The sequence below is a fragment of the Gallus gallus genome, chromosome 6, assembly GCF_016699485.2.
Source record: "Gallus gallus isolate bGalGal1 chromosome 6, bGalGal1.mat.broiler.GRCg7b, whole genome shotgun sequence".
Taxonomy (NCBI): domain Eukaryota; kingdom Metazoa; phylum Chordata; class Aves; order Galliformes; family Phasianidae; genus Gallus; species Gallus gallus.
Window position 1 is genome coordinate 7,739,385 of NC_052537.1, and position 12,114 is coordinate 7,751,498.

At 37.3% G+C, this 12,114-nt stretch overlaps 1 protein-coding gene across 8 annotated transcripts in view; it reads left to right on the plus strand.

The window, feature by feature from the left end:
- Positions 1-12,114, plus strand: part of CTNNA3 (catenin alpha 3) — a 442,665-nt gene that overhangs the window by 385,987 nt on the left and 44,564 nt on the right. For all 8 annotated transcript variants that reach the window (XM_040702351.2, XM_040702353.2, NM_001199536.2 and 5 more), the window contains 2 exons: positions 2,391-2,480; positions 10,178-10,359. In XM_040702351.2, the coding sequence (XP_040558285.1) occupies positions 2,391-2,480; positions 10,178-10,359 (272 nt within the window). The remainder of the gene's footprint in view (positions 1-2,390; positions 2,481-10,177; positions 10,360-12,114) is intronic.

Here is a 12,114-nt window from a genome sequence, read left to right on the forward strand (position 1 = left end):
ATTCTGACCCTTGTAGAGTGCATGTAAAGCATTTCTTTTTACTGTTTAGAATTTACATACCGCAAATAGCTCTGTGTTTGCACAGATATAATAAAGAGAGACCTTTTATTTGCAGGTTTGATGAGTGTGTGGGACCTTTAAAAGTGAATGATCTATATAGAGTTGTTTGGATGATCATCTGTGAGGAAGGTGTGCTTATAAGAATGCGTATTGGAGAAAATTCCATAAAAAGGAGTCAGACACATTATTCTATGAAACATGGATTGAAAAGCAAGTAAGCCTAAGAACACACTTGCATGCAGTTTGAAGGACTGGCAGAAATCTAAAACTTAAGTCCAGATTTCAGTTTTATTATTTTCTATAACAACCTTACTAGTAAAGCAAATGTAAAGGTTTTTTTTTCAGCAGAGGAGCAATAATTTTTTTTTGTTGTATTGACTTCGTATCATAACAGTATAAAAGTCATCAATACTAGGCTTGACTATAATTTAGAGTTCTCAGTAGCAAAAACAGTGAGAATGCAGAGTTATTAAAATCATAAATATGGAAAGGAATACGCATTTACTGTCTGCGTAACGTGTCACCAGTAAATAACACAATTCTAGTCTTAAACACGTAGGGGTGTGTTTGAATGTATTTTTGTGGGGATCGAGAAAAGGCCTTTTGCAAATGACCAGAATTTCTTAGAATTACAGGCCAGTAACATTTAGTTTGTGTGGAATTCTCACTTGGCCTAGTATCAAGATAAAAGCCAAAATATTTCATGACACTGATAATCTTTGCCTGAAAATAAAATGTTCCTTTTTCACACTTTACCATTAAAATGTGTGTAGGTAAATGAGTTGTGTTCACCCAAAAAAATGTCTGCCTGTTTGTTTTCTTAAGGATACCTAGGCAATGCTTTTCACTACCAGGATTATATTTCTGTCAGGCTGGGCAATAACTTTAAGTTGTTTGTCTCTTGCAATATGAGCTCATTTATTTTACCATTATTTTGTTCAGTGATTAAAATCTACTCCTGTGCTTTGAAAAATACTGGGGTGCTACTTAAACCTTGTTTCAAGGCTGATGTTAGTCTAGTGGCACCAATATCACCTACTGGCCACACAGCTACTTTCCCAAATGTCTGGAATGTATGCAAGTGGATTTATACAGTATAATGTAGTGTTGCTACTGTGTTATGGACCTAAAAATAAAATAACACAATCCTGTAACATTCCTCTCAATAAATATTGATTATATATAACCTGTCAGTAAAAATGAGAAGATGAAAACACAGCAACTCTGGATTAAATAAATACACATTGGATGTCATTGAAAATTGGGTAAAGTAATGATGATTTTCAGGGTGTTTTTTTTCCTGCATATCTTTTGGTAGGTTTATTATCCTCTCCTTATCCTATCATGTTTCTCTTGGGACATCAGGCGTAAGAGGTACTAAGAATGGCATGGAACTCTAGAGGTCAAGCTGATAGCAGACCGTCCAATGGCAGATTTGTCACCAATTCCTTATTCGGTCTGGATTTACATGTAAATTTGTTTCTTTAAAACATGAATCCCTTTAGCCAAAGGAAAGCTTTCCGAGTATCCCATTGTATTGGCAGAACCAATATTAATTTTTAAGTAGTTAATAATTCTGAATGTTGGGTGCTTCACTGCGCGCTGCTATGCTAGTATGGTTAAACTTGCTTTGAATGTTTTGTTGGGTGTCCCTTAGCCACGGGTGGTTTATTTTCTAAGTTATTTATGATAAAATTCAGAACTCCTGCAGGTTTTATTTTTTCATGATATATTGGTAAATGGAATGTAGGAAATAAATTTCAAGGCTTGACTCATACAGAAAATATATCATAAGGAAAACAGTATTTTTCATTAATTTGCTTGGGGTACAGTTGAAGAAATCAGAATGAAAAAATGTTAGCAGTTCAGGTTCTTCTGATTTTGTCTACGGTATGTACATTGCAATAAAGTCAGAGATATACTCCAAACGTGAGCAGTTTGAGTTTTTCATATATTAGTGCGTTATAGTGAGCATGTTATGTTTCTGTACAGGGAAGAGAAGGTAGAACAAACCTATGCATTCTGGTCACAAATGTTTGTTTGTAGTATGCCTTTGCTAGCAGCAGCAACGTGAGATGTAAATATAAAATAAATTCCATAAGTGCTAACTTTTAAGAGTCAGCTTTAGTGTTATCATAGCTGTTTTGACCTGGTTCAAAGCTGTCCGACAGAATGTGGTTTTAATTAGCATTTAGTAGACAGTGCTGTTCTACAGCAAGACTTGTTTTTTTGTTTGTCAGGCATTCTCTTAGACCAAGTTGTAAAGTTTGACATTAATACCAAATTTAATAAACATAAGAGAGAATAACACTTGAACACCTTTTTCCTAGACACCTGAAGAGCTTGAAGATGTATCTGACCTTGAAGATCATGATACACGTAGTCGCACAAGTATTCAGACAGAAGGGAAGACTGACAGGGTATGTATTACATATATACAAAATATTTTAATGTGTGCACATGAGAAAAGCAAAACTGCTTTCAGACAACCAACTGCCCATGTTGTTTCTCATTTTCACAGGCTGTTACATGAATACAGAGATAAAAATATCTGAGATTAAGATCTACATTTGTAGAGATTTGTTGTACGTTGTGTTTGCAGAACAGTTTGGTGCTGATGAAGAGTTGGTGTGGTGTGTGTGGTAGTGTGAATGAGAAAATCCAAAATGAATTATTTTCTTGTTTTATTTGTGTTACACTTTATGTACAGTGATTGTTATTCTATACCTAAAAATATATTCAGCCTTGAAAAGACAATAAAAGTCTTACCAAACTCTCTAAAATGAGACAATAGTAAAAAGCAAAACAAAACAACAACAGCAAACATTAAGACAACCTATTGGCATTTGCTTAAAGCAACATAGAGAATATAGAATTGTTCAGTTGGAAGGGATTTTCAGAGATCATATAGTCCAGCTGCCTGAGCACTTTAGTGCTAACAAAAACTTAAAGCATAAACGCCTCTTGAACGGAGACGTGGGGCATCAATCACTCCTCTAGTAAGCCCGTTTCAGGGCTTGACCACTGTCACGGTAAAGACGTTTTTACTAATGCCCAGTTTAAGCCTCTACTGGTGCAGCTTTGTGTCATTACCACATATCCTGCCATCGTTTCCCTGAGAGAAGAACTTCCCTTCTCAGGAAGTTGTAGAGATCTATGAGATCACCTTTGAGTCTTCTTTTCTTCAAACTGGAGAACCCAAGTGTTCTCAGCCTCTCCTCGCAGGAAATGCATTTCAGCCCTTTTACCAGCCTTGTTGCTCTCTGGATGCTTTCAGGTACTTTAACATCTTCTTTACATTGTGAATCCCTGCAAGCAGTATTTAAGGCGAGGCTGCACCAGTGCTAACTATAGTAGGAATCATCTCTTTTTACTGGCTAGCTGTGCTTTTGACTGACACCTTGTAACAGGGTTTGCTCTCATGGCTAGCAGTGCTACTGACAGAAGGGAATACTTGGAAGGGAAAGGAGTCAGCTACTCCTATTCAAGTTTGAAAGACTTTGCATCTAGAGTCACTTTGTTAATATAAATGCTGGCATACATTAATAGCAAGCTTCTGCTATTGTGATAATGAAAAGGCAAATTTAAAATAATAGGCGAGATTAATTTTTAGCAAAGTTGTATATACTCTGGAAATGTCAATGACAAAAATTGACATAATGCCAATTCTGTAATTTTGTGTAGGTTTTGCTAGTAGTAATTTTGATGCTTAATACATGGAAAAAAAGATTCCTTGTCAGGGGTCATGATCTGTCAAAAGCATTTAATTGTCTCTCTAACTTACTACATTTCTTCCCTTTATTGAAATAGTGATAATATAAGAGTAAACAAGGAGTAAAGATTGTAAACCAAGTCTTTTACATGTCAAAGTAGACCTCTTATGCCATACACGTGTGGTGTGTGCTCTTGGTTCTTTCATACATGCTTTTAGTGAAAATGCTGAGTAACTCCAGAGTTGGAGCAGGTCCCTTCAGAATTTCACTTAATAGATCACAGAATCCTAGAATCCTTAAAGTTGGAAGGGACCTCTGAGTCCAACTCTCCTGCAATGAACAGGGACACCACTGCTAGACCCCTAGCCTCGCCTTGAAAGTGTCCAGGAATGGAGCATCAACTGCATCTCTGGGTAACCTGTTCCAGTGCCTCACCACCCTCACTGTAAAAGATTTTTTCCTTCTGTCTAACCCAAATCTACCCTCCCTGAGCTTGTAGCCATTTCCCTTCCCTTGCCACAGACCCTGCCAAAGAGTCTGTCCTCTTCTTTTTTATGGCCCCCTGCTAGAGACTGAAAGGCCACTACCAGGTTACCTTGCAGCCTACTCTTATCCAGGCTGAATATCCCTAATTCTATCAGCTTGTCCATGTAGGAGAGGTGTTCCATTATGTGGATCATTTGTGCGGCCCTTCTCTGGATGTGCCCCAACAGGTCTTTGTCTCTCCTGTACTGAAGACTCCACATCTGGACAACTTTGATCCCTCAACTTTGATGTGATTTCTTGAGAAATATTCTGTGAACAGTTTTTCAGTGAGTGTTGCATCTACTCAATGCCAATTACATATAGATTACATTTTCCTAGATTATTTAGAGAAGGACACGAAAACCAGTGACACAATCCAATGCAACCCAGATTCATGGCATGTTTCTTCTTCATCTACAGGCCTGTTTCCCTGGCACAGAGAGGAGTTAGATTGATAAAATGCATTGCCTTATCTGAGTCAACCTTTTTGTGAAGGTTGATGCAAAATCAGTGCTACAATTTGTGTTTTTGATATTATCTGCTGATAGCTTTATCTCTTCGTTCAGTTTTGCTGTATGTAAAAATATACAGGAGCTAACATGGCAGCAAAAATGAGGCACGAAAGTTAATGAAAGCAGGCTGGGCTTCAGGAAGTAAGTTACAGTCCTTAATACCAGAAAAAGGCAATTGGTGACTGCAGGTATTAAACCTGAAGAAGTACTGCTTCTTCCGGCTTCCAGTATCACTCCCGTACATTTAATCTCTAGGGAATGTTCTTAATACTCACTTTGCCATGGATTGTTAATAGCCAGTATTTGCTGTTTCACCTCTTTATCCATATCTGAGTGATTATTCACTCAGTAGAGAATGTAGGATGTGATTTAAAAGGCAGGGGACACATCAGTCTTAAAAGAATCACTTCAGACACTAAATTTCTGTCTCAGGAAATTTTTGATAATGTAAACATCTGTTTGGAGGCATGGTGCTTCATTCTGCTGTTTCTCTTCCCTCCCTTCCTCCTTCTCTCCCTCCACCACACCTCCACGTTAGAGGTAAGCATTCTGGCACTGTGGCTCTGGCCAGTCATTTGTTTTAGGGGATCAGGAAAACAAAAAGCATGTTACTTTAAGAATTCAGGTGAATAATGTATGTCTATATGGAAGTCGTCCTTGGAGAGTGCAGTCAGGGACAAAGGCCAATTTTTGGGGTTGGAATTTCACTGGCAAATGATGCAGCAGTAGGACAAGAGTCAAAATCTTCGCTGTTTAGTTGCTTCTTCTGGATCCTGTTATGGATCCTTTAGTCATTGTGTGGATAATCTGTTCTGATCTCAGAGTTGTCTCGATCTGTAACAGCAAACTGACAAACTTAAAAGGTTTTGAAATGAGAAGTTTCCCTAATCTTATTCTGTAGTGTCAAGTTGCAAACAAGGCAATGTAAATAACTCCTTAAGAGTTAAAAGAAATTAAAGAAAAATATATGTATTGCAGGTTTCTTTTCTTTCCTAAGGAAAAAAGAAAAGTAAGAAAAAAAAGCCCTTCTCTCTCCTAATTTTAATAGTTTTCTTTTGCTGCAGTAAAAAACTTTGTGTTGTAGAACTAATGAAAAAGGTGCTTTTCCTAGTAGGCAGAATAATCCAGCACCCATGTAATATAACATGATTCATTTAGATCTTTACTTTATATGTACTTGTTGCGTATTTCAAGGTGAAGTCATATCTATGCTTAGACTGTGCATACATTTGTTTTATGTCGTTACTGGCCTTCCAATACTTGAAGGGATCATACAAACAGGAGGGAGATCAACTTTGTACATAGGCAGATTGAAATCATTTCCCCTTGTCCTGTCACAGACTAAAAGAGGGGAGATTTAGGTTAGATGTTAGGAGGAAATTCTGTACTTAGAGAGTGGTGAGGTGCTGGCACAGGCTGCCCAGAGAGGCTGTGAATGCCCCATCCCTGGAGGTGTTCAAGGCCAGGTTGGATGGATAGCCTGGTCTGATGGTTGGCAGCCCTGCCCATGACAGGGAGGCTGGAAATGGTTGGGCTTATGCTGCTTTACAACCTGAGTCACTCTGTGATTTATGATTCCTTGTTTATAAAGCACTATGAGGGAAATGAAAGAAAAATTGTCAGAATTGTGAGGTCAGAATTGTGGTTTCCTTTGCACCTTTGTTTGTATAACGTGTCTCATTCTGACTGAAAGTCATTCTTACTGACATATAATAGGATACTTTGTCAGATTTCCCTCATTAAGATATCATCTTTCTTGTAATTTGTGTATCGAGGCATGCGTTCTTCAACTCAAAACAGCATGAAAAGGGGTACTTCAATTCTTGTGACTTTGCAGCCCAGGTCTTTATTTTTGTCTGTTTCATATCTTTCTTAAGAAGCTCTTATAACCATGAGGTGAATGTGTCTTGATTTTACATGGTTTCTTTTAGGTCTTTTTTTCCTCTTTTTTTTTTTTTTTTTAACAAAACAGGAAAAGTATTCCTTTAATTACTCAGTTACGCTTTATAATTTAGTGATTGCAATTACAACATACTTTGGGAGGCCTGTAATTTCCAGTAATTGATATAAATGGGAAAATTAACCTCGTGACACAGCAATTCAAGCATAAATAAAACCTCTTAAATGGTATGGCTTGAAAACCTTATGCATTGCGTATCAAGCTGATTACCTGTTACACAAATTATAACTGGCAATTTAGTCACTGCTGTAAGTTCCAGTTTTAAGTTTGGAAGATGGTGTTTTATAAACAAGAATATACCGCAAAATATTTGCGCCATAATTACAGTGTCTTAATAGTTGCTTTATATAATACTTGAGTTGGACTACTTCATAGAGAAAGAGATAGATATAAAACATAGTAGTGACATCAAGATGAACAGGACAAAAGATCTTGGTCCCCCCAGCCTGGTGGGACGTATGGTATCTGCATAGAATACCAATGCAGGCAATTTCAAATATCTATGTGCTGTTTTTTATTTGCTTTTCTGTAGACATGCATTTAATCATTTAGATAATTATACTCCAAAGATTAATGTTTCTTAAATTATAGTAAAACTTGATGCACTTGGGATTCTGCTGATGTGGAGCTTTTTTGGGAGGAAGAGGAAAAATGAATAAATGTATATAGAAAAGCCAGTGAGAGCAGAAAGCCTCCAGTCATCCTGGCGTTAGTCCATATATAATTGATGTCCACGAGGCTATTTTTCAGCCCCTCTGAGAGACCTTCTGGTAGCCAGGATCACACATGTATAGAAATTAGTGGTCAGAGTCAAGGGAGGGCACATGAAAGAAAGTGTTGTGTCACAAGTTCATTGCCTGTAGTCATTTACTCATGCTGAGTTGTTTAGTGCTTCTGTACCAAAGCAGTATTACCCAGATGATCATTTCTAGCAGCAAAAAAAAAAAAAAAAAAAAAAAAAGAAAACCCAGGGTAAATTTTTAAATACTGGTTTTTCTAAAAAATCTTAAATTTTTTTTTTGTTCCAGACACAAATCTGAAAGGAAGAATTTACTACGGGATTTGCATTTAATGTTTTCACAGCTGTTTTCATAACACACTTTTCTGTCCTTCCAATCTTTCCTTTATTTAACCAAAAATTCAATGCACAAAGCACTCTTCAAAATGTCAGAAGAAATATATGAGGTTATCCATTAAATACGTAAGGTATTTTGAATTAATAGAACTGCCTTTTCTTAATCTTGATGTGGCTGTCATGCTTTCAAATCCAGTATTCTGTATCCTGTGATTTGAATATTTTCCTACTGTGGGTATGATAACTTCTGTGTGACTTACTGAATTCAGCCTATGAGCTTTAATGTTGTTTAAGAATCATTAGGATAGTAAGCAAAGGCTTGATGCAAGTCTGCTTTTCCTTTTCTAGGGAGATTTCAGTTTTGTCTTTCACTGACTTCTAGCAATTATTTCCTTAGTGGTTTTGATATACTAAGTCAACTGAGAAGCCTGAGCTTTGTTTCAGGTCATCTCTCAGGACTTTAAAGTTTTGGGTAAAAGATACCAAAGTGAATATACCCTTAGAACATAGTTCCTACTGTTTGATTACAACTGATAGAGAAGCAGGCAAGCTCTGTTTCTGGAGAGGCAGTCCTACAGGAGCAGCCGCTTAGGAATTTAAGCTTCTGATTCAGTGTCTGCAGAGCTAAGGAAGATCATGAACGTCATGAAAGTCGCCATGCAGGGGATCTGTTTTGCATTAAATTTGATTTGGCTGATGCTGGTTAGAAGATTGACAAGGGGAACTTTTGTTTCTAGCTAAATGAATGCTGCAATTTAAAATCATTTCCTCCATGTAACTACACATTTTAGTTTACTGGGAGCTGAACCACAGCTGCGCTTCTGTTTGATTCCACCTGAAATAAGAAATTAAACTTATTTAAGATTAGTTCATGTATGTGATCTTACACTTCCGGATGGAAATAAAATGTGTAGTACTTAAAACAAACAAATCCACAGTAACATAATCCCAAGCAATGACTGGTTTCATTGCAAACTGTAGTTTTGTTGCATTTCTGCTCTCAGAGTGAATTTATACAATTTATCAGATCAGTAATATAAAAATAATTTGTTCTGCATTGTAGGAGAAGTTAGATCTTTAAATTTTTCCTGGCAGATCCTCATGCATCAGATACCTTTTTGCCTTATCTGTGTTGTTTTTGGCTATGCCTGGTCTGTTTTTGTTTAGTTCCTGGCCCATTTCTGGTGAAAGAAATGTATCTGTCCCTTGTCTGGAGCAAACTGATAATCTTGCTCATGAATAAGAGTACTAAGGAAAGTATTTCTCTTCTCACTAGGCTGCATTTTCAGCACTTACGTCAGTCTTGATATATTACACTTACATTAACACTCAAAAAACAAACAACTCAAACTCAAAAAAAAAAGGGCATAATGCTTAAAAATAGAAAAAAAACGTGCATACAGTGTAGACTGAATGTTCTGATTCCATAATCTAAATGTGCACAGAAAGTACCATATCTCTATCTTTACTAAATCTTTATTTGAAACAGTTTTATCTTGTGGAATATTTGCAAACAATTCAGTCCAGAACTGCAGCCAGGTATAGAGCTGTGTCCCACCTGAGCCCAGTTGGGCTGTGGCTTCATTTGAATATTTGTTATTTCCTGTTAGCATTCAAGGTAATTGTTTGATAACTTTGGTCGCATACTGATTTTCTAGGGCTTTAATCTACATCTTCTTCAAAGATAGAAGATGTTGGTTTGAACTAGCAACTCTTTCTCAGTTCTTAAAATAATCCCTAGGAGCTTTCTCAGCAGAGAGGACAAGCACATCCGAACGTTTCAGAACAACTAAACCTTCTCCTTTATTCTTGTCTACCTGAAAGATTATTGCAGTTTGTAACCGGCACCTAATATCACACTTAACAAAACCTAGACTCCTTCATTTGAAGAAAAAAATGAAAATATGTTAGTCATATTGTATACAGGCTGTTTGGAAGAATTTTCTCTTGTTCCTCTTACTTACATTAATAGTAATAGTTCCATGGACAGTGCTGTTTGCGTTATGCCAACCTAACTTATTTGGCTGAACACAGTGATAGTGTACTGATAGTGAAATTCAGAAGTACTCAGGCTGGGACAGTTGGCTCAGGCTGCTCTGTATCTAAGTTAGATATTTACTAATACCTAGTTTAAAAAGAAAAAAGAAAAAAAAAAAGAAAACAAATACCCAAAATCACAACAACAACAAAAAACCCTCTCTGACATAGACAGGTATTAAGCAAGTAACATTATTTTGTTTGCAGCCCTGCCGACAGCAAAGGGGCAACAACTAGATGATCTTAGAGGTCCCTTCCAACCCAAGCCATTCTATGATTCTATTTTATGTTTCAGGCCAAGATGACTCAACTGCCAGAGGCTGAAAAGGAAAAGATAGCTGAGCAAGTGGCTGACTTCAAAAAAGTCAAGAGTAAGCTTGATGCAGAGATTGAAATATGGGATGATACCAGCAATGACATAATTGTTTTGGCCAAGAGAATGTGTGTGATTATGATGGAGATGACTGACTTTACAAGGTAATTATGCAGAAAAAATGCTTTTCAATCTTTATGAATGTTGGAGGCCATTGTCATATCATTATGACAGGAAATAGTGATTTTTTTTAATGTCCAGTGGCAGTGTCTTTACAAAGTTAAGTGGCTAAGCTAATGTAATCAGCTTGACAACCCTAGCTACTAGTACTGAAATGTTGTAGGGAGAAGTTTTAAGTTTTGAACTCCGTTTGTCCTTCTCCACTCAATGAAAGGAAAAAAAGAAGCAAAGTCATCTTGATTCTGAGTTGTAGTTCTGTCTCATCTGTTACTCTTCTGCTTGTACCATACCATGCTGTCAAGCATGTACTATACTTTAGTTGTGCATAAAACCTATTGTACAGAACACATGTCTGGCAGTATACGTTCAGTCATGCATATTTTATATAACATTACCTGCCACTCCTTTCATTAGAATTGTATCGTGCTGCTATGTGTGGTTTTGAAAAACAAAATGTTCTGTAGTATATAGCTTTCAAAGCTGGTATTTCTCTCTGCTGACAGTATATGCTCTGCAATAATTATACGTATGAAACAGTCTTGGACAAGAAAAGACTGAAAGGATGTCTTAGAAATGCTTGTAAATACCTAAAGTGTGGGTGCTGAGAGGATGGGGCCAAGCTCTCCTCAGTGGTGCCTAGTGACAGGACAAAGGGCATTGGGCACAAACCGCAACACCAGAAGTTTCATATGAACGTGTGGAAGAACTTCTTCACTGTGAGGGTGGCATATTCTGCCATAGGGTCAAGTTTTACATTTGAAGTAATCTCTCTCATTCATTAATTCTTTAAATTATTAGCTTTAGATTAATTGAGGTTAAAAAGGCCAGCTCGTGCTCTTAGTTTTGTGTTTGTAGCTCCCTGTTGAAAACAGGTTAACTGACAGTGTTGAGTACAAGACCAGCTTCTCTTCAGTGTTGCTGACTGCCAGGGAATCCACCGGGACCTGTGGAGAGACTCTGATAGAAAAACTTAAGGAAAAATTAAAATCTTTTGGGAAGAGAGAGGGGAAATCTTAGTCTTTATTTTAGTGTACAGTAGGGAACTCTGCGATACTGTAATATGGATTTTGATGGCTCTCTTCCCTATTCTAGTAAGTACATGAATCGTTTTCCTGTATAAATGTTTAGACTATAGTTTGAGATAAGTAAGTATATATAAAACTCTCCTGTACCGTATGCTTGATGCTGAAGTTGTATGTTCTTGGTGGTAAGAATATCCTATCAAGATTTCTGTTAATTTTCAAGGACTGCTAGTAAGAGAAAATAAGGTGTCCCTACTGTATTGTGTCCATAGTTGTGCCTAAAGTAACATAGGTGCTGTTGCAGTAAAGGTTGAACCTTCCTGCCGGTATTCTGTTACATGTTGTTGCCGTGTGACACATGGCAGCAGAGGCCTGTCTGACAAATGGCATCTGACACGGAAGTTTGTATGATGCAAAGGTGTGTTGCATCCATTGACATTCACTGATGCTCACTGAGCATTTACGGAGACCAACCAGTGGATGCGAGCACAGCGAGGCAGTGGGTGGTGCGTTTCAGCAGTGGTGACAGTGGGTCATCTCTACTGGTGCAGATTTTGACGAGCAGAGCATGCAGGCTCTTGCTCATCACTGGCAAAAATACATAGCTGATGGTGGTGTCTATGTTGAAAAACAGCTGAGAATTTGGTCTATCAAATAGTATTAATTGTGCTCTTTGCATCTGTTTTAGTTTATATGGGAATAAATAGGAGGCATTAC